Genomic DNA, 23550 nt, shown 5'->3' with positions numbered 1-23550 from the left:
TCATAATGGTAGCGGAGTGTTTTTTTTTCACGAGAATGATTTCCCTTTTCAGGTGCGACTTTAGTTAACATACTAATACCAGGCACTATAAAATCATTTGGTGTCCTACTGGTTGAGTTCAGAGATGTATTCCAAGCCAGTGAGTCAGCTTCATCTGGGATTGTTGCGCTTTGTTACTTCTTATACAGCAGTTTAGGTATGTAGCCTACAGTTTATGAATTAAGACATTCTACAATTGGTCTAGTTTATACCTATTTTGTACGAGAGAATTGCGCGCTTTTCTATCCTATCCTATATAAGAAACTTCAGTGGTAGAGCACGCTTTAACATCTTTGCAGGAATTGTCCTCGGTCAGTGAAATACCACGACCACACAGAAGGCGTCAAGTGCGAAGTAATTCCAACTACAGTCTGATGAGTGTGGATCCCAGAGACCTCATTTAGTCCATTATTTTTTTCAGGTCCAATATCGTCAATTCTATCTGTAAAATGGTCTTATCGTACGGTTACATTGATCGGGGGATGCTTCGCGGCGTTTGGCATGATTTTTAGCAGTTTGGCGTTTTCAATAGGATATTTATATTTTAGGTAAGTGAACTTCTTTACTAGACTTCGCTTTTTTAATGTATATTTGTAACACCTGTATAACAAATAAATGCAAACTTACAGACATACAGACAGACAGAAATGATTTTTAGAAATTTGTTTATTATAAGCAAATTAAAAACATAACGATACGAAATATATACGAATAGTAGTCTATGTGTTCTTCCAGACTATGTTCTATATGTATGACAAATTTGATCAAGATCTGTTGAGTTGTTCTGGAGATATCTTCTAACATACATCTAAACATTCGCATTTATAATATTAGTAAGACATAAGATTAAATAAATTTGAACTTGATACCTTTTTTTTTAATATCATAAGGTGGGCAAACGAGCGAGCGGTCACCTGAAATCGCTGAAATAGCGAAGTGACCGTTGTCCATAGACATACGCTATTGCATACGCGTTGCCTAACTTTAATCGACGGAGGAGAGGATGCACAGAAAGAAAATATTTCCATGCATCCTCTCATCCGGAAAGTCCACTTCCACTTCCCATCCTTTCCTTATAAGAAAAAGGGTGGGAAGGGAAAGAGGACTATATAAGGTCTCCGGGACGCACACTCATCAGACGAAACGCGGAATTGCTTCCACTTGACGCCTGTCTTCTGTTTGTCCTTCACGCGTTCCTGATAAATAGGGTTTTAGACAGACGGACGGACAACAAATTGATCTCTATAAGGGTTCCATTTTTTTCCTTTTTCATTGTTAACCTTCCTTCTATTCAATTTGGTCTTCTTTGTAGGGTTTTTTTTACAATTTTGTTTTTTAATATTAAAGTTTCGGTGCAATGGTGGGTGCGGGCGCGGGTCTCGCGTTTCCTCCAACCGTGTACATAGTGACGTCCTACTTTGTACGTCTGCGAGGTCTCGCTAATGGAATATGTATGTCCGGCTCCGCATTCGGCAGTATCATTCTACCACCATTGTTAAGATATTTACTAGAAACATATGGATATAAGTAAGTATATACTAATAGTGGGTTTCAAAGACCAAAATCCTAGTTTCAAACATACCATATATATCTCTGTCCTGTCAAATGACAAAGACGATTATATGTTTTATGGAGAATATTGGTGTCAGAAACTTTAAAAAACTAGCTGTCTTCTCTTCCAGACTATGTTCTACAATTATGCCAAATTCCATCAAAATCCTTTGAACCATTCTATGGATTCCTTCTAACGTCCATCCATATATCTATACATTCTCATTTATAATACTTGATGTCATCCACGAATCCTTCCGCGCGGAATTTAAAAAGAAACTTAATTAGTCTATGTGTTCGAGACTATGTTCTACATACCAAATTTCATTTCATCATCATCAGCTCACTATACGTCCCCACTGAGGGGCTCGGAGCCTACCCTAAGTTAAGGGTGATTAGGCCATAGTCAACCACGCTGGCCAAGTGCGGGTTGACTTCCTTCACACATATCTTTGATTGAATTTCTTCTCAGATATGTGCAGCATCACGATGTTTTCCTTCACCGTAAGAACGTCTGATAAATGTACATATGTAAATCGGAAATCGAAAAACACATTGGTACATGGCGGGATTCGAATCTAGGACCTGCAGATTGCAAGTCAAGTGCTTGACTCCTGAGCCATCGATGGTCTTGTTTTCATTTACATCCGTTGATCTGCTCTACACATAACAAACATCCAGCCATACATACATCTAAACTATCGCGTTTATAATATTAAAATCGAAGTCGAAATTGGATTTGCGAGTGTTCTCGCTTATAGAGGTTTCTCTCTAAAATGTTTCTCGCTTATGTAGTTTGTTCATTGAATTCTCGCTTATAGAATTTTCTCGCTTATCCATTGGTATACAAAATATATCGTTTAAGTCAATATTATGGTTAATTACAGACATTTTTATTTTATTTTAGGGGAGCTGTATTAATATTAGGAGGGGTGATGTTAAATGTTTGGGCAGCAGCGTTATTATTCCAACCTGTTGAAGAGCACATGGTTAGGAAGTACAAAGAACCTGAAGAAGAAGATGAAGTTCCACAGGTTAGTAAAAATTAGATTAGCTATCGCCCGCGACTTCGCGAGCAATTAAATAAAATTGAGTATCCTATGTGTTCTTCCAGACTATGTTCTATGTATATGACAAATTTCAGCGAGATCCATACAGTTGTTCTGGAGATATCTTCTAATAAACATCGAAACGATCTTGTGAAGGAATTATTTTAATATTTACGTTTTTTTCTTGGCGAATATATTTTATGATGTTTGTTAGCTTTGGATTGGATTGAAATATAGTCGAATTTGGTTAAGCGAGGAAGCTAGTGTGTATCCTTCGATCACATAGCCACTTACTATCTATCTAAGTGGGTTTGTGGTCAAGCACTGGTTTATTCAATATAAAAAAAGCTATAAGCAAGAAATTCTTTAGAGAGAAAACTCTATAAGCGAGAAACTCTTTAAAAAGAAAACTTTATAAGCGAGAAACTCTTTAAAGAGAAAACTCTATAAGCGAGAAACTCTTTAAAAAGAAAACTTTATAAGCGAGAAACTCTTTAAAGAGAAAACTCTATAAGCGAGAAACTCTTTAGAGAGAAAACTCTATAAGCGAGAAACTCTTTTAAGAGAAAACTCTATAAGCGAGAAACTCTTTAAAGAGAAAACTCTATAAGCGAGAAAAATATCGCTGTCCCTTGACTCTCGCTTATCCAAGTACGACTGTATTGTTACGCGGGTTTTTGTCGCAGTTTTATTTTATTGACGTTTTGTTTGATTAATAAATGGGATATTAATCTGGGTTATACATTGGTTATAATGACATTTTGCTTATACCAAAACAGTAGGTAAAATTACCTGTAGGGTGTTTCCCGTTGGACTGTTTGACCTATAAATTATGTACCGACGGATTCTTTTGGTCAATATAATTTTAAAACATCCCATTGGTCTATTTAATTAGTTTGTATTCGAATGGTCCAATGGGAAAAATGCCATTTGACTTTTCAATGTCATTATAACCGGTTTTTACTATATCTTTTAATTACGCATTTTATCAAATACTAGCTGTCGCCCGTGACTCCGTCACCCAAAACTTAATTGGTAGTCTATGTTCTACATCTATGCCAAATGTCATTGAAATTCATTCAGACGTTCTGGAGATAAACAAACATACATATAAACATTCGCATTTATAATATTAGTAACATGTATGAGCTTTATCGGTAAAATATGAATTTATCCGGTTTTCCGTTTTTTTTAATGTCGAAATATCGTTTCGTGGTTACGGTTATTTGTCAAGTGTTTTTTTTTTGAAAATGAAACCAGTCACACAAAGTAAGCCACCCATTTTATCTGTACTTTTTTATTTATTATGTTCTTGTCTTTGGTATTGTCATTTTTACTCTGTGCCACTTATTTCTTGTCACTTCATCGCATGTTTTTATTTGCCTTGTACTTAACCTATAGATATATAATTTATCGTGAGTTTCTGAGTCTAAAATCCCCGTTTGAAATATTTTTTCTGTCAAAGATAGGCTGATTATATGTTTTATACAGAGATTTTGTCATAAATTTACGATTAGTTTACAAAAGAAAGACAAAAACTTGCTAGTCTTTTCTTGAGGTTATTTTCCTTATATTTACAATGCAAAATGACGTTTTAAAAGTCGACTTTCGATCAACTTAAACTTATATGATATACCACATCTATAAATTATATATCTATTATGTTACATGTTTTTATTTTTGGCAATAGAACACTTAATCCATTTTCTCTTTGTGCAAAAATATTCATAAAAATTAGTCAAAAGTTTTGCCTATAAATTAACCATTTATTCTAAGTTAATTATACTATTAATATTGACATTTAAATATTTGAATTTCAACTTTAAAATCATTTTAAAAACACTAAAAAAACTCTTTAAAATTTCAAACATTTGACAATCATCTTTGTTTTGCATGTAGTTTTGTTGTTAAAAATAACAGTTATAAAATAACATATTCGTTAACGCACTAACATAAGCACTGTTTTCTAATAACCGTTATTTATAACGCACGCCTACCAAGTAATCACTTTCCTTAAAACACATACACAGAATGTTTCATTTTCAAAGAAAAAATAAAACTTGAATAACGCGTTTTTTTTTAAATATCGTTTACCGAAAGTGATTATATTGGGGCAATAAATTGTTCAACCATAGATTTATAATATAAAGAGCAAAAAAATTGACGAAAAGGCATATGGAGGCATTTTGTGAGGTTTTCCTTATTGTTGATTAAAATTACATTTGGAATTAACTCTCGATTAGACGTCATACTTGTTTGACACACTTCATCTAAAGATTATACATCTATGTGTACGATTAAATTATTCAAACTTTCGTGAGACATTATACTAAACTGATACATAAACACGGCTAAACACTCACGTATATACGTCTACTAGTTTCGAGCCCACTCGTGCTCGCTCAGTGAGCTGAGGGCCGCGTCCGCGAAATAATACCAGTACCACTCATCCTGATGAAGGGCCCCCGATGGGCTCGAAACTAGTCGGTGCCGCCACCGGACGTATATACGTGAGTGTTTAGCCGTTTTTATTTATCACTTTACTATGTGTACGACTTAACTTAAAATTAACTGATATTAAAAGTATAAAAATAATCTTATTAACAAAAACGTTTATATGTCACGTAGATTTATAAATACAGATTAGTTTAGTTTTCTTTTATTATATCCCATTTAGTTTGTTCTTGATAGTTCTTCTATTTATCATCTTTAACCAACAAGGATATCTGACTCTGTGGGCATACAAACTAAATTATGACAGCTTACTAACGCCCTTCTGTCAATGTCAATATGACACTGTGTCCTTTTTTTAGCTGTCATGTTATGTTTTTTTTTTATGTCATTTTAATCCTCTTTTCCCTCTCATTCTTTTTCTTATAAGTAAAGGATAGCAAGTGGAATTGGATTTTCACGGTGAGAGAATGCAAGGCTAAGGAAAATATTATCTTTCTTTGCGTCTCCTCTATCGATTAAATGTAGGCAACGTATCAACGCAACGTATATATATGGGCAACGGTCACTTCGCTATTTCAACGATTATAGACCGCTCGCTGGTTTGCCAACTTAAAAAAAAGCAGCGCCTCACCGGTTTAGATATTCTTGTTTTGATAATATAAGCTAATTTTCGTGTATAAATGCATGCAAAATCTCTTATAATCTTTCTATTAACTATATACATTCAAAAATATAACTTATAAACTTGTATTTAAGTACTAATTTCCTTTGCAGGATATACTGTTTGAGGAAGAAGAACCAATAGAGGTGTATAAAATGGCAACACACGTGATACACGAAAATAACTCAAAACCTGAAGAAAAACTCTTAAAGGATACATCACAGAATAATCTATCACAAGCTCATATACATAATAGTCAAAATTGCATGAATTCAACACAAAATTTAAGACATAACCTTTCAAAACGTAAATTATCTTACACAAAACCTATTACAAAGGCAAATTTTAGTTCTGCTTCTATCGTACAAGATGGTTTTGAGAAGAAATTAGGTTCACAAGAGACATTTGGTAGAAGATTAAGTACTGTAGGTCCTAAAAGAAATATGTCTACATCTAGTTTCGCTTACGTCTCCACACAATTCCACGGTTCAACTCTATCAGCTTTCGAACAACCGAATGAATTCGCATCGCAATTCTCATTGAAATCAATAACAGAGAGTGTCGCTGATGTTGCATATTGTTGTTTTTGTTGTAAAAAAAAAGTTAAAAGTGAACCTAATAAATTTTTTGACGTTACATTATTAACTGATCCAACTTATTTAGTGATATTAATTTCGAGCAGTACAGTTGCTATATCATGTACAAACTTTATTATCTTACTACCCTCTTATGCACAAAATATAGGATTTGACAAGTCACGTGGTGCGTTACTCCTCAGTACTGTGTCAGCGCTTGATCTAGTCGGACGTATCGGTGGTTCAGCGTTATGCGATTTAAATTTAATACCTAAATCATTTTATTTCGTTGGTGGTTTATTCTTTTCTGGTGTTACGTTAGCTACTATACCTTTTTTGCATACTTATACAAGTATTAGTATCTTTTGTGCATTATTCGGTTTATCTTCAGGCATAAATAATAGCGTAACAGCTTTAGTAATGGCTGAAATATTAGGTGTTGATCGTTTAATGTCAACATATGGTATAAGTTTGTTTGTGAATGGTATTTTACAATTAGTTGGACCACCGATTTGTGGTTTATGGTTTGAATATGATAAGAACTTCGTAAATATGTTTGTCACATTCGGTTTTATATTTATAGCCGGTTCGTCTTTATGGCTTTTTATGCCGTTAATAAATAGACATAAAAAAAGAAAGGCGGAAGCTGAAAAATTGAAAACTCAAAAGGTTTGAGGGTTTTTGTACATTTAAGACCAAATTTTTTCATTCCAAATTTTTAGTTTTGTTAGATTACTAGACTTGTTTTAGTTATTTTATATAGTTAATGAGACTTGATACGTGTGCTTAAATATAAACATTCGAATAAGAATACGCGAGAAACTTTTATAAGCGAGAGTCATTGGTCGTGACGGACAACCTCCATAAGCAAGAAATTTGGGTTAGTTATAAACCTCTATAAGCGAGAAAAATCTTATACCCGAGACTCGTTTATCATTATTTATGCCTATATACAATTTTAAATATATAATATACTTTGTTATGTTTTAATATCAGTAATAATTTATCTTTGGTTGGTTTGCACATTTTTATCGACTATATTAAATTTTTTTATTACCTTTTACAATTTTTTTTTTTTTTTAATGTCATTAATGTGTCTGAAATACATGGTCCAAGGGACCGTGATATTTTTCTCGCTTTTAGACGTTTCTCTCTAACTTAAGTTTCTCGCTTATAGAGGTTTCTAACTAACCTAAGTTTCTCGCTTATAGAGGTTGCTATCCAACCCGAGTTTCTCGCTTATATATTCATGTTTTAATGTTATTTAATGAGAAAAAAATTACCGATTTTGTCATCTTCCTCAAAAATATAATAGCTTTTATTTCTATATTTTGAAAGTCGAATATGCAATGTATTTTATACGTGCCAAGATTTTTTAGATTATTTTTTTTTATACGAATTATACGAAGTTTTACTTTATTGTAGTTAGGTTTTGAATTTAGTTAAATTGGATAATTATACTCAATTTATAACTTTTTTGTTTCGTTGTTTACGGTAACGAATTTGTATTTTTTTTATTTTTTTACATATTAGTTTGGTAATATAGTTTTTTTTAGAGGTTTCCTAAAGTTAGTATTAATTATAAACCTCCAAAATGGATGGTGATTTTTGACGTCAGGTATCATTCGATTCTATTTACCGTGAGTAATTTTTTATTTTTTATTATTAAAATATGGGGTATGTACATTTTTACTTAAAAAACATGTTTGTCTATCACAAATCTTTATGAATAAGTAGAAATGCATTAGACTATTTTGAATCAAAAAAATATGCATTATGGTCAAATTTCGACTAATGGGCTTTAACTCGAACTATAGCATTTAATTTGCATATTTGTTTTTGATATCTTCCGAATTAAATTTAGTCCTAAATAATTAATAGGTTAATAAAAAAATGTCCACTTTCGTAGATATTTGTATATATAAAAAATTTAATCGTTCTGTACGACGCACATTTTTAAATGTTTCAAATTGTGAAACATGCTTTAAATGTTTGAAATTTGTAAAATTATGCACAAATGAATGTTGACTAGTTAAAATATATTCTATCCTTTATTATATAGGAAATTAATTTTATATCGTACTAATAAAATTTATTTTTATCTTGATTTTTATTGTTTAATTTTTTTAACCTAATAGTTCCGAAAAATTATTTCTAACAAACGGATAACAGTTACTAATATAACGCTTAACGAGTTATTTTTGTAACTGTTAACGATAATAGCGCTTAACGCGTTATAACCGTTATCATAAAATAACTGTTTATTTTTTCTCCAGCTTGAACCGTTCGCAGAAGAAGATCCGATTGATTTAGAAGCGAGTCATCCGCGACTTGTTTTGACGTCAGAAGATAACACACCAACAGATAAATATCCAAACGGTTCTCCTCCAATCTTCAAGCATAAATCTAATCTCGCATTAGACGATCGGTCACCAAATAAATTAGATTTCGCAAGATCAGCAAGCGCAGCTCAAGTTATGAGATTAACAGATGATAGAACAAGAAAGATATCAACATCTTCAAGACATGGTTTATCACAAATATCTAGTAAAATATCAAATTATCTACCTAGCAATCCATCTTTATTAGAATCCGTACCAGAAGGTAAATCGAGTCGTACCAATTCACATGATACTTTTGGTAGAAAATTAACAGTACCAAAAACACCTAAACGCAGTCCGTCAACATCTAGTTTTCAGTATATGTCGACACCTTTCCATGGTTCAACACTTTCAGCGTTTGAGAAACCGAGTGAATTTGCTTCCCAATTCAGTCTGAAGTCAGTCACCGATAGTTTAAGACCAATAACGTATTGTTGCGGTTTTAGGAAGACTGACGATAACGTCAAAAAGGAACCGAGTAAATACTTTGACGTGCAACTACTAAAAGATCCGATATATCTTGTTATTTTAATATCAAATTGCACTTGTGCTATTTCGTATACGAATTTTATAATCCTTGTTCCTTCTTATGCTGTTGAATGTGGTTTTGACAAATCATTAGGCGCGTATTTATTGTCAATAATATCAGCGTTAGATTTGGTTGGTAGAATCGGCGGTTCCGCTATATCAGATGTTGTATCAACTCCTAAACGTTATTTTTTTATAACCGGTTTATTGATATCCGGTATCAGTTTAGCAATGATACCGTTGATGAAGAGTTATTTAGCTATAAGCGTTTTTTGTTCGATTTTCGGTATCGCTTCTGGTATAAATGTAGGTGTTACAGCACTTGTTATGACTGAAATGCTCGGTACAGAAAGATTGATGTCATCTTATGGAATTAGTTTATTTGTTAATGGAATTTTGCAACTTATCGGACCTCCTGTATGTGGTGTATGGTTTGAGTACACACATTCATATAAATCTTTATTCGTAACATTAGGATTGATTCTCTGTAGCGGTGCGGCTCTTTGGGGCTTTGTTCCATTTATTCATAGTAGAAGAAAAAAAGCGGAAAGAATGCAACAAAATTTGGAGGAAAAAGCTTAAAATAAGTGTTCTTGAAACTGAAATATCGTCAATTTTACGTCTTGTAATCTGAAAACGTTATTAAATGCCTTTTAAATGTAAAATTATCAATTTCCTAAGAATAGGGTCCATTGAAATGTAAGGTTTAATTTTTTAAATACGGACATTACATTATTTAGATTAATTTTTATCATTTTTATTGTATTATCTGCTAATAGCTTTAATTTTATTAATCAAAAGTAGTTATCTGTTTATAGCTGCTTATAGAATTTTAAATAAAAATAACTGTTATTTAAAACAGCTATTTAACATGCTATTTATTGCACATCATTAACAAAAATTATTTTGACATTGAATTAATCTTTTTAATCGAATTTATTACTTGTAGTTATTTTATTATTTAAATTGCATTAGTTTTTCACTCACCAGTTACCCGAATATTTAGTAAATTATGTTTAAACGTAGTTACCGTTTTGTCTTATGTTAATTCAATAAGTTAATTTAATTATATTTTACTTGAAGAACAATCTGAATGAATGAAGAACAAGTGAATTTAGCACAATTATTATTAAACACATAGATAAATAATCTATAGATCAAGTGTTTCATATGTTTGATTAATTTAGTGTCAAATTTCCATATCAAAGGAAATTTATACCAACAAAAATTTTCCCGGCGTTTTTTCGCCTCACTTTTGTTCGATGATTATGTATCTATAGGTTATAAATCTATGATTTTAGTTATATTTTTAATGGCGAATAACTTAATATGTAATAATTCGTAAGGCCTTTATTTTATATTCGAGACAAATCTGTATATCTATAAATGTAAGAATGTATTTTCAATTGTAAATTATAATTAAAAATGTATTTTCTAATCAAAGATATAAATGAAAATATATTTATTTAGTATTCTTTCATTTCCTTCATCAAAAAAAAAGTAAAAAATGCAATCAAATGAGACCACATTTGTTAAAATCTCTTCATTCTTATGATACAAGCTGTTAGATAAGAATTACAAGTAAACTAGCGGACCCGACAGACGTTGTCCTGTCTACACGTCTTTAATTCGAATATTATTTAAAATTTGACACTGCGATGGTAGCGCCGTCTGTCGTATCCAATGTAAAACATTCCAAAATCAACAACTACTAATAAATTAAAAATTAATTTAAAAAAACATTGTCCAGCGGACAAAATTGTGAATCTAAACCATTCCCAGATCCCCTTGAACACACACAATAAATTTCATCAAAATCGGTCCAGTCGTTTGAGAGAAGTTCAGTGACATACACACTCACAGAAGAATTATATATATAAAAATATTGCTGTTAAAAAATTTATTAAAAAATAATATACTCTTAAAAATATATTAAAATGCATATAAATATCAGTTTCCATAAAAGCTTGCCTCGGGACATTTTTTATTTGAATCTGAAACAAAATAGAATATTAGACTCATTTTTCACTAGTCACGATCCAATTGCGCTAGTGGAAACAGTGTTTAAGAAAACATACCTATTTGTTAATGGGTTCACATTGTTCCTTGAGCCAGGCGTAGTCTTCCATGAGGTTCCGAGCTTCAAGAATGGGACCTAAAGTGTTCAACACTCGGGCGTGGTAAGCATTTATGTAGGATATCTAGAAATAAAAGAGCCAGCTTATTATTATTCTATAAAATCATGAAAAAAACAGTAATATATAGTCCAAAAAGGATCTTTTGTCATTTTGACAGCGTCATATTTTGACCAAGAAAGTGACAGTTGAAAGTAATGTTGCCATTTACATAATTTCGAAATTCCATAAAAAATATCACATTTATTATGAAGAGTCAATAGCCTAATGGTTAAGGATACGATTCCCACCATTCGATTATTGTCTTAAACCATATCCTAGCATCCTCCATATACAGCTTAGTTGGAATGGCAAAAGAAATATTAGTAAATTTACAAAAAAAATATTGGTTAATTTTCTAATGTTTTTGCTAGTTATAATTAAAATTAAATAAGGAATGAATTAACTACGAGAATTTAAGTTACAAGTTGCAAATCAATTACTTAGAATTGCAAAAATGACTTTTAGTAGAAGTTTTAGACACTAGTAACCCTTAAAATTTGTCAAAGTCAAAAAACCTACAAAATATATTTGTGGGAATTATTAAAATGGCAACATATTATTTTAAATCTTTCAATCATACCTCAAAATCATCGAGCAGATTCAAATCCAAGCAATCCTTTTGATGCGGCACCAGAGTTAGTGTGCTGAAGCCGAGGGCGCCGCGACCTTCGAAGTCACCCAGCAGACCGCGAGCCTGCGCACAGCGAGAACACCATAGACTAGAGCTACTGGCCATAGACAATTGTACGTAGACTATGGAGCTACAGGCCATTGACAACTCTTCATATGCTAGTAGAATAACTTGCCGTAGACAACTGTCCACGGAATATAGAACTGCAGACCATAGATAACTGTTCATAGACTATGAAGTTACAGGCCATATGTGTCTATGTAGATCCTTGTAAGTATAGATCAGGAGTTTAACTCACCCTGGGATGATCAGATTCCCTTGTGATGGAGATAATTTCCACCAGATCCTCATGCCTGATACCATACTCCCCAACCTTGTAGTATCCTGGCTCTGAAAATATACAAAAATATATTAAATACTAGCTTTTAGCCGCGACTCCGTCCACGCGGATTTAAATAACTAAATAAGTAGTCCATGTGTTCTACCAGACTATGGTCTATATGTATGACAAATTTCATCAAGATCCGTCGAGTTGTTCCGGAGATACCTTCTGACATACATCTAAACAATCGCATTTATAATATTAGTAAGATTACTAGTTGACAAGTTGAAGTAATGTAGTTGAAGGGATTACCCAAAAATACTAAAAAATTTTAGTCTATGAGAAAAAAGTATTCCATTCTACGATCTTAAACTATGAAATTATCTGTAGTTGTTGTCTATTGTGTTTTTATTGTCTGTTAGAGGCCTTTTTTGTTTCGATCCAAATTAAATACAGGAAAAAATTTAATAAACATCAACCATTTTTATATTCTACTTTTTTTTTAGTTATTTTGTGTAAAATGCTAAATATAATTATTATAAAATAAAGTTAGCTGATGTCATAAAATTATGTAAAAAAAAAATATGGAATTTTTAATCTTATATATAAAATTCTTGTATCACAATTTTCGTTCCCATACTCCTCCGAAACGGCTTGACTGATTCTCATGAAATTTTGTGAACATATTGAGTAGCTCTGAGAATCAGACATCTATTTTTCATCCCCCTAAATGTTAAGTTTTTTTAATTCCGCGCGGACGGAGTTACGGGCAACAGCTAGTTTTAGTATATAATTTGTCTATGGTTAAAATTGAGACATATAGGAAAGTTGACTCACCATTACTTAGTATTTGTTTGGGGCGAAGTCCCGGGTCATTGGGATAAGGTCTCCAGGAGACTCCGGAGGGCCCTTCATGCACATTGAGGCAGTGCCCGACCCCGTGTCCAGTGCCATGCGCGTAGTCTAACCCTGCCAGCCAGAGATACTGACGGGCAAAACTGTCTAACACGTTACCCTGGTAAAAATTACATAAATTGTAAATTAATATTAACAGTGGTAGAGCCTGCTTTAACATATTCGCACAAATTGTCCAGGCTTGCCCGGTGAAATACAACGACCACACAAAAGACAAGTGTCAAGTGAAAGCAATTCCAACTACAGTGTGATGAGTGTGCGTCTGGAGGCCTAATTTAGTCCTTTTTCCCTTCCCACCCTTTTTCTTATAAGGTAAGGATGGGAAGTGGAAGTGGACTTTCCGGATGAGATGCATAGGAAGGGAAAATATTTTCTTTCTGTGCATCCTCTCCTCCGTCGATTAAAGGTAGGCAACGCATATGCAATTGCGTATATCTATGAGCAATGGTCACTTCACTATTTTAGCGATTTCAGGTGGCTCCCTTGCTCGTTTGCCACCTTATGATAAAAAATTAACGACTCTGGTTGACAATGGCTTAATCACCCCTGACTTAGGGTAGGCTCTGAGTACCTCAGTTGGGATGTATAGTGAGCTGATGATGAACCACCATTACTTCAGTGTAAACTCACCTTAACACCCTGTGGAAACACTGCACTGCCCAACATTATCTGTCCCTTCAGTACTCTAGTGAAGGTGTCCTTCTGCCCAGGGCTGGGCTCGCCCATGTGACGTGTTCGAGTTATATCTGTTGTACCATCCCTAAGTTACACAAAAAAAAATTAGTTCTAAATTTCAGTAAAATCAAATATTATATTATTTATTAAGATATAAGACAGTTGTTTTACTAAAGATTAGCTGATATTTAAGAAAACCCAATTAGTAGGATGTGTACCAAATTTTAGCAAGATCCATGTAACAGATCTGGAGATACCTTCAAACAAACATCCATCCATCCATCCAAACATTTGACATTACTATAACCAATATTTTACCTGTATTGTCCACCGGAGTCAAGTAAAAACATGTCATCTACCCTTATAACTCTCTGCTCACCCCCTTTTGAAGGGCTGTAGTGTATTATAGCACCATTTTCCCCAGCCCCTGCTATTGTCTCAAAGGACGGACCCAAGAAATCTTCTTCCTCTCTAAAACATGAAATTCAAAATTGTCGGACAAAAATTACCTTTCTCCAAAAATTTTATCAAACTTAACTTTATAATTGGATAGGCTATAGAGTAGAAACAGTTTATGCATCGTTCACCGCCAGAAAGGCGGAAAGCAAATAGGCACAAAATACCTCGACTTGCATGACTGTCCATATGTAGTTAATAAACTAAATCGTATACAAAGATAACCCTCCTATTTGGTCTAAAGTCTCATGATAGGTTAAATTTTAACGATATCATATTACTCCTGTTCTGTCTGTCGGACAAAACATAACCTCTCCCTTCAGGAGAAAATCTCCCGCGTACTTACGTTCTAAATTCCAAGAGCCTATCAGCAGCTTGTATTTCCGTGACTTTAGAACCTTTGCCGATCTCTTCGTGCAGCCATTTGAAAAACCTGACCACAGCAATACCATCTTTTATATGACAATTACGAAAACCCTGAAAAGAAAGTTGAAAAACATGATAAATAAAAAACCTACCAGATCTGTCAGACTAAATGTCAACCTCTTTGGTAGATTTGTCAAAGACTAAAGAATAGAAACAAAAAGTAATTCAGACTGACCACTAAAAACAATTTAATGTACCAAAAAAAAATGGAGATTTTTTTTCTTAGACTGAGTAAATTTTTTATAATACCTGCAATTCCACTTCGTTCTTGATTAACTTAGCCAAAGCCACCGGAGAGACTTCCGATATTAAATCTAACGGTTTCTTCAAAACTTTCTCCTGAAAGAAAAATCTATCTCATAAGTATTCATCCGACGAAAAGAGTTACATCTCAAGAGATCTCATATGAGAACTTTCGTTGTATGAGATCCTATGAGAAGAGATAAGATGTAACTCTTTTCATGGAATCTTAAGAGATATTTTTTAACCTATTTTTCTGTTAGCCTATTTTTTTCAAACGGAATGAAAGGGACAACTATATCTATCAACACAAGTGTAGCCAGTTGAGTTCTAAGGTCTCTAAACTCTCTGCCTACCCCTTTGTGATACAGGCGTTATAACTTACCCCCGCAGATGCTCTATGTATAGCCTCGCTTGCGTCATTCGATAACCAAATACCATGAGCTCCATCACCACTTTCTGATAGTTCTTTCTAGAAAACAATTCAAATATTACTATCCTTCTAGAATATTCGGTCACGTTTCTTTTTAACTTGAGAAAAATGACCCAGGAAACTCTTATTGCGTAGTCTCTTATCTTCTTTACATTTGAAAGAACAAATATTAAGGTACGTTTAAATCTATTAAACATGATATTACTTAAATCGGTAATATTAAACAATTGTTTATCTTACTCTTACTAATTTTAGGATGGATGGATGGATATTTGTTTGAAGGTATCTTTGAAACGACTGAACGAATCTCGCTGAAATTTGGTATACATATAGAACATAGTCTGGAAGAACAAATAGGCTACTTATTATTATTTTTTTACGACAACTAGTTTTAGTTAATCTCGAAAATAATAATGAAGAGATTTTATAAATGATTTCACAATACAAAAACTATTTTAAATCTATATTTAAATTTCTAAGCTGAAAAAAATCTATTTTTTTTATTAGGATTTAAAAAATCACTAACCGCTAATTCATTTAGATATTCCATAATATTGTCATAGGGTCTACATTCAACTGTAGCACCTTCTGAGTTCAGATGGTCTACCACAATTTGTGATAATGTACCATCACCCCAGAACAGCTTGGCTGAGTCCATGGTAATCACCAGGTAAGAGAAGAACACTGGATTGTACTGGATGTCACTACCACGTAAGTTTAACGTATCTAAAATAGAATTAAAGTAAATAATGTTGAAACTGAATAAGCGAGACCTGTGAAGCGATATTTTTCTCGCTTATAGAGGTTTCTCTAAACCCAGAGTTTCTCGCTTATGGAGATCCGTCGAGACCAAACAATCTCGCTTATAGAGGTTTCTCTGAACCCAGAATTTCTCGCCCAAGAAGGTTGTTCGTCGGAAAGACACAATCTCGCTTATAGAGGTTACTTTTAAGCAGAGTTTCTCGCTTATGGAGGTCAATTGTGAGTGGACAATCTGGCTTATAGAGGTTTCTCTAAACCCAGAGCTTCTCGCTCATGTATGTTTTACGCCGAGAGGACAGAATCTCGCTTATAGAGGTTTCTCTAACCCGAGTTTCTCGCTTATGGAGGTCAGTTGGGACTGGAAAATCTCGCTTATAGTCTTGCTTATTCAAATTCCACTGTATTTCATTGCAATGCAAAAGTGAATTTAAGTAAACAGTAATGAAAAAAAATATGAAAAACTTTGTAGTTTTTTTTTTTAACTTTTACATGTATATTAGTTTTAAATATTAAGATGTAACTTTAAGTGTACTCTTAGTAAGGATTTAGAAATTCTGAGTGCAGTTAAAAAACTTACATGCAACTTCGTCCAATGCTGTAATAACTAATGCAGATGCTTTCTTCTCTTTCATCTTCTCTCTTAATTCTTCTATCTTCTTACCAGCCGCTTTGCCTATAATTAAAATGGAGAAAACATAAATAAAAACTAACAAATCTCAAGTCAAAACTAGACAGTACTTAAAGTCTAGTAAAATTTATGCAGGACAGGGGCATTTGGCGATCTCTTGTGTCGCAGGCCAATTCCCTTTTTGGGTCGTTGCGCCAGCGAAGTAGTAAGAGTCAAATTAATTTAAACTTTAATATATTTTTAGAACTAGCGATCGTTTTACTTTGTCAGCGCATAATTAAAAAAGGAGCCCATAATATTAGTCACTTCGTTTCGAGATTACCCGATACAGACGCAGCCTTGTGTACAGACAGACAGAATCTTACCTGTATACTTAACAGACAGTGGAATTATTCCATTATGAGGTCTCTTTGGTGGACCATCTTTCGTTTGAACCCTCACTTGATCCACGAGGTTATTAGGAACGGCTACAAGTTCCATTTTAGCTTTCTTTAAAGCTGTCTGAAATACAAAAATAGCTATCAAATCTATACACTCAGGAGAAGAATACGAATACGACAGCTCACTCGTCAATATCAGTCTTAAAAGAAGAAACACAAATAAATAGTGATCACTTGGGTCCTATGTTATATTCCATACTATATCTTCGTACAAAATAACATATATCGGTCCAAACGATATTACTAGCTATCGCCCGCAACTATGTTCACGCGGAATGAAAAAAAAACTAAAAGTTTCCAGCCTATGTGTTCTTCCAGACTATGCCATCAGAGCCAAATTTCATCAAAATCCAATAAGCCGTTCGGAAGATACCGTCAAACAAACATCCATCCAAACATTCGTATTTATAATATTAGTAACATTAAGATATGTTAATATGCACTCACTTGTAATGGAGTCCATTCGTCTCTGCTCATTGTTTTGGGGTCAGCCCCAACAACTGATCCTTCAACTAAATTTGCCGTCAGCCATTTCTCCATTGTTAATGTTTCTGGCAATGCTGAAAAATATATAAACAGAATAATAAGAAAGACTAATTAGTAGCCAAATTTCTGTTAGATCTATTCAGCCGTTCTGGATATATCTTCTAACAAAAATCGCTTTAACATCTTCGCACGAATTGTCCCGGCTCGCCCGGTGAAATACCACGAGCACACAGAAGACAGGCGTCAAGTGGAAGCAATTCCGCGTTTCGTCTGATGAGTGTGCATCCCGGAGGTCTAAGTGCTCTTTCCCTTCCCACCCTTTTTCTTATAAGGAAAGGATGGGAAGTGGAAGTGGACTTTCCGGATGAGAGGATGCATGGAAAGGGAAAATATTTTCTCTCTGTGCATCCTATCCTCCGTCGATTAAAGATAGGCAACGCATATGCAATTGCGTATGTCTATGGGCAACGGTCACTTCGCTATTTCAGCGATTTTAGGTGGCCGATCGCTCGTTTGCCACCTTATATTAGTAAGATTGGAATCCCGTTTTATCTTTTACACCCTTTTCTTATATACTTACACATCTTCATTAAAGTCCACAATGTATTGTCAGTTTCTTTTTCAAACTGCGTATAATATCTGCCATCAGTCCACACTAGCGCATGCGCGGCGGTCACCACAGCAGTACCGGCGGAACCCGTGAACCCCGATATCCATTCACGACGGGCGTCCACTGATGCAATGTACTCAGACTGGTACAAAAAAAAATGGTTAAACCAATGAGAAAAATATTTATATCTGTTATGAGAACTCATATGTAACTCTTTTCGTTTTATGAGATCTTAGGAGATTTCACAGTAACACTAACTAGATAAATATAACTAAGGGACTTACTACTAAGGGAATAATAAACAGGCTTAAGACATTTATTACTATTTAAGACTCATTTAAGATCTTATTTGACTAAGAATTCACCAAAAACCTAACAAATGTAACTTTTTTATTAACCATTTTACCGTTTAGCCAAGTTTATTAACTTACTTAAATGTGGCTAAGTCACCTAACTTTAGCTATTCTTTTTAATCAGCGTTTGAGTTGGCACAACATTCAGTACAGTAGTCTGCTTCCTCGCGTGCCAACTATATACTCACATTATGTGCATCTGCAGTAGGAATGATGTAAGCAGCCAGTGCTGTTGGCTGACTCGTCATCAGCGCTCGAAGCGCTGTCAAACGCTGCAACGTCATACTGGAACCTAAGAACGTATTAAAAATTAACACAGTAACAAATTTTCAATTATCCAGATTCGACTGTGTATTTTTTTTTATAAGAGAAGGGGGGCAAACGTGCGGCGTGAACACCGAGGTGATCAACGACACCCATGGACAACTGCAACACCAGAGGAACTGCAGATGCGTTGCCTGCCTTTTAGGAAATGGTATGCTCGCTTCTTGAAGGTCACTAAGTCGTATTGGTTTGGAAATACCGCCGAGGACAGACCGTTCCACAACGCGGCTGTGCGAGGCAAGAAATTGCGCGAGAATCGCACCGTTGTGGAATGCCAACCATTCAGGTGGTGTGGATGGAACCTTGCGGTCTGTCGTGTCCTCCGATGACGGACCTCGGCCGCAGGAATCGTTACAAACAGTTTTTATATGTATTTAAAAAATATATATAGTTTACCTTGAACTGTACTATTTGTAGTTAACTTCGCCGCATTCGATGTTGTATATCTGAAACAAACATATTATTTATAACTAACTCTTTCAACGTAATAGACAAATATACCTAAGTATGATACGAAAGTGGTACGAACATTCAAGATAAGCCCTCCGTGCAATACTTTAGTAAAACCAGTAGCTGTCGCCGCGACACCGCATATGTATTTCAGGCTATGTCATGCCAAATTTCATAAAAATCCGTAGAGACGTTCCGTAGATACCTTCATACATCCATCCATCCAAACATTCGCATTTATAATATTAGCAAGATGACTATGAAATTCGCTTATGCTTTTTAGGTTAAAATCGTACCAAACTATCGTGTCGTCTGCATTATAGCTGTTCTGTTAATTTACATATGGGGTTATTGATCTTGAAGTTATTGACTTTTATCGTAGTTTTAGCGAATATATTTTTGATATATGTTTGTTAGTAAAAAAATAATATGTTATCCAATTACGTAAATTCCGGGAAAAGAGTCACATCTCATTAAAAGATCTCATAAGAGATGTAACTCTTTACATAAAAACTTTAAAATATGAAAAAATTCAATGTAGTTTATTAATTATTATAATATTATTATTCTTTGGTTTTATTTTGATTTATTTTAAAGTGATATTAAATTTAGAAAACGGTAATAAGGGTAATTATTTTTTATTGATAAGAAACCCATAGATAAAGATTAAGTACACCAAACTCTTTACAATAAAATTGTTTATGGATTAAAATATATATTTCAAGATGACTGATTCTTGTGTCTTTTGATATATTAATATTAAAATTTAAATTTCCCTTTAATAGAAACGAAAATACGTAAAATTACTTACAACCAAAACACTTTTAATAAGAAACACGTTAAAAACATATTAAAACTCCGAAATAACGACTAAATACTGACATTTTTCCGTTCTAAAATATTCAGTCAACGAAAATTCAAACGTATACTGACTGAGAAATGACATTTGGTAGTGTTGTGCACGACACAAATATCGATAATAGTTTCCAGTTTGAAATTTATCGATATCGATAGTTCAGTAGTTGATAAATTATAAGCTCAAACTTATATGACATCATCAGCTCTCTTTGTCACGTTAAGCCTGACGTATCTTTCTACCACTTCCACCAAACTCTTGATGTTATCACATAAAATTTTTATCCGTAAATCGACTTTTTAGTTAGATAAAAGAAAAGTAACTCAGGGAGTTAATTCAGATATGATGGCTGATAGAAATGTATGGATGATTAGCTGTCGCCAACTACTCCGTACGCGTGAAACTAAAAAAAAACAAGTACCCTATGTGTTTTACATTTATATCAAATTTCATCAAGATACCTTCTAACAAACATCAATCCATAGAGCCGACATTAACCCATTAATGCATAGAGTTTATTAACGCTTTTTTCATTATGATCACTGTAATATATTTTCATTTCGATTGCATTTGTCTATTAAATTGTATAAAATATTTAATCAATATGAAAGTTTAGATTTTATAGCCCGTCCACCACTTCAAATATATATTACACTACTGTTTTAAAAAAAATATACGGTTAGTAAAATATATATAAATCCAAAAATAACAATTTTATTGGCGTCTGATTTATCGAACGTTATGCACTAATGGGTTAAGGGATACAGCAGGAAGACGATGAATATCGATAATCAAAGACAACACTAGAAAATTACTCTGTCCCGAGTCAGTAATGTTCAACATAACGAAATCTTTATTGGCCAATTGATACATGCTAAATATAAAACAAATTGAAACCTATTTTTTCAGATATAGAATTCAAAATTGTTTATACGCTGTTTTATATATATTCACAATGACCATTGTTGTATGGAGACTAGATTTATAGGCTACGATATTCCTTGACGGACCAAGGTAATAATTGCAATAAATTTGATTCTATAGTAGTCTTACTAGGTTTCTAAGATCAAAATCCAAGTTAAATAATGTTATTATCTCTTCGTCAAAGATATATCGGTATAATGGGGACAACGATATGTTTTATACAGAGATTTCTCAGAAACCAAAGGTTAGAATTGAAATTTTTAATATAATTAAGAGAATAAAATTACCTATAAAATATTAGTATTATATAGTATCGATAAAAAAAAAAGTCACGTCACTATTAAAAAATCGAATATAAGATCGTACATTTTTATAGTCAATAATTATTAACTGTAAAATTCGATCATTTCTTTATTAACCCTTAATTCGACGAAATTTTTTGTAGCAAAAAAACTGTTTTTCTTTTCAGTAAAGTCATACTAATTAAATTTTCTCTAAACTAGATTTTTTTAATCAGTTGTTCGTTACAATGGACACCATCGAATTTTATTAAAAAAATCACATACCTATACAAACTCTTTGTTAACTTTTTAATAAACAGCAAAGACAAAACGACGCGATCAAAATAAGAACGCGGAATAGCACAGAGTATATTTGCAAAGTATAAAGAACAAACAAACAGCATAAAGATATCGTTCATTTCATTTCAACCCGAGCTCCTCATTGGCGGGTTAATCTAGGCAGCCCTTTATTTATAGTTTCACCATAAAGAAACTTCATTTTGGGACATCGTTTTTTCTTAGTAAAACTAACTGTCGCCAACACCTCCGTTCGCAAGGTGTTAAAAAAAATCGTTAATTTGTAGCCTAAGTGTTCTATCAGACTATGTTCTACATGTATGCCAAATTTAAGCGAGATCCTAGCCGTTCTTGTGATACCTTCTAACATACATCTAAACTTTTGCATTTATAATATTAGTAAGATGGGAAAAAAAATGCCAGTATCCCTTTTGCATTAACTTTACGTCTGCAAGCGTCAATAACTGTTATTAAAGCTCGTCTGCCCTTCTTCTCTTATTAAAAAGGATTATTAGGATTTGTCCATAATAATTAATAAATAATGGTGCTACGAGTTTACATAAGATACATTACTGTCTTTATTTACAAATGATTGAAAGATAAAGAATTGAAGAAGGACATGTAACATTCGGAATACCTTACAGTAACTTTTTTTAGATAAAAGGGATAACAATGTTTGACAATGATGTTCTTGTTCTCCCTACCTTGTCAAATGTCCTTAACCTATTTGATATATTCATATCTATACACACATAGGCTATAAGTCGTGATATTTTGTGCCTGTTTGGTTTCCGCCATTTTTATATCGATTGTGGGGTTTTAGGGCACCTAAACTATTTATAGAGAATTCGATAATAATAACGTCAACTGCCTTGAAATAGAAATAATTTCAAGCATTTTTAAGAAGCAACCTGTCGTACGCCATACGGCGTGTTGCTTATCCATATGTCACGTATTTTATAACCGACTTCAAAATGGAGGTTTCCAATTCGTCTGTTTTTTTTATCCCATACATTTTGTCTATTCTACTAGCGATAATATTAATGTTATATTGTCTACGCCTCAGTGTAAACTGTGACATTGTTTCTATACACATGTTTTGCTAGTGAAAACTCATGGTTAACTCATAAAATGTCAATCTATTAATACTTAAATATCATAGTTAAAGGTCAATAAGAAGACAATTGAACCATAAATTATAGACGACTTTAATTCCTAATATATTTATTAGAAGAAAAGAAAAATTACAAATGTCAACCAAAAAAACCCAACTGACTATATGACACTCGAAAATACGAATGGAATGACAACTCATTTGTCAAAATCTGTTCACTCGTTTACGATACAGGATATTACAAATTAAATTTACATACAAACCTATTTAAATATACGCGTAAAAACATTTTTCCGTGTAAAAAAGGGAAACATGGATTAAAAAAAACAAATTACGAATCTTACATTTATTCATTATTACAAAATTTCACGTATTCCAGAACAAAACTCATAAATAAACACTAAAAACATATTAAATATTGTTTATAAGTTTTAGTAGTAATTTAACAGAATTTATAGTCAAGGAATTTAATTCGCTTACCACTTAGGATCAAAATTTTACGACACACTTTG

The 23550-nt window shown here is 33.2% G+C and overlaps 2 protein-coding genes across 7 annotated transcripts in view; one reads left to right on the top strand and one right to left on the bottom strand.

Annotated features, from left to right (window-relative positions):
- LOC106114339 (solute carrier family 16 member hermes) overlaps positions 1 to 10647 on the top strand; it is a 26054-nt gene extending 15407 nt beyond the window's left edge. For 2 of the 5 annotated variants that reach the window (XM_013307502.1, XM_013307520.1), the window contains 5 exons: positions 53 to 196; positions 461 to 587; positions 1387 to 1566; positions 2498 to 2624; positions 8606 to 10647. In XM_013307502.1, the coding sequence (XP_013162956.1) occupies positions 53 to 196; positions 461 to 587; positions 1387 to 1566; positions 2498 to 2624; positions 8606 to 9820 (1793 nt within the window). In that variant the 3' untranslated portion in view covers positions 9821 to 10647. Of the gene's footprint in view, positions 1 to 52; positions 197 to 460; positions 588 to 1386; positions 1567 to 2497; positions 2625 to 5867; positions 7022 to 8605 lie in introns of those variants that run through there. The other 3 variants (XM_013307528.1, XM_013307512.1, XM_013307536.1) reach the window with 3 other exon arrangements.
- Positions 10648 to 11137: 490 nt separating this feature from the next.
- The window catches only part of ApepP (Aminopeptidase P), a 16551-nt gene continuing 4138 nt past the window's right edge, over positions 11138 to 23550 (bottom strand). The window contains exons 1-18 of one of the 2 annotated variants that reach the window (XM_013307549.1): positions 20378 to 20496; positions 19513 to 19562; positions 18981 to 19084; positions 18410 to 18581; positions 17791 to 17903; positions 17269 to 17404; positions 16853 to 16948; positions 16040 to 16239; positions 15466 to 15552; positions 15090 to 15179; positions 14761 to 14891; positions 14277 to 14429; positions 13914 to 14043; positions 13206 to 13383; positions 12345 to 12436; positions 11996 to 12109; positions 11317 to 11439; positions 11138 to 11232 (exon numbers count right to left, since the gene is read on the bottom strand). In XM_013307549.1, coding sequence (XP_013163003.1) covers positions 11317 to 11439; positions 11996 to 12109; positions 12345 to 12436; positions 13206 to 13383; positions 13914 to 14043; positions 14277 to 14429; positions 14761 to 14891; positions 15090 to 15179; positions 15466 to 15552; positions 16040 to 16239; positions 16853 to 16948; positions 17269 to 17404; positions 17791 to 17903; positions 18410 to 18581; positions 18981 to 19084; positions 19513 to 19562; positions 20378 to 20415 — 2007 coding nt within the window. In that variant the 5' untranslated portion in view covers positions 20416 to 20496 and the 3' untranslated portion in view covers positions 11138 to 11232. Of the gene's footprint in view, positions 11233 to 11316; positions 11440 to 11995; positions 12110 to 12344; positions 12437 to 13205; positions 13384 to 13913; positions 14044 to 14276; positions 14430 to 14760; positions 14892 to 15089; positions 15180 to 15465; positions 15553 to 16039; positions 16240 to 16852; positions 16949 to 17268; positions 17405 to 17790; positions 17904 to 18409; positions 18582 to 18980; positions 19085 to 19512; positions 19563 to 20377; positions 20497 to 23550 lie in introns of those variants that run through there. The other variant, XM_013307558.1, reaches the window with a different exon arrangement.

This window comes from Papilio xuthus, unplaced genomic scaffold (genome assembly GCF_000836235.2).
Source record: "Papilio xuthus unplaced genomic scaffold, Pxut_1.1 DF829673.1, whole genome shotgun sequence".
Classification (NCBI taxonomy): domain Eukaryota; kingdom Metazoa; phylum Arthropoda; class Insecta; order Lepidoptera; family Papilionidae; genus Papilio; species Papilio xuthus.
Note: the sequence above shows the minus strand (reverse complement) of the source record. Positions and strands in the feature narration are given on the sequence as shown.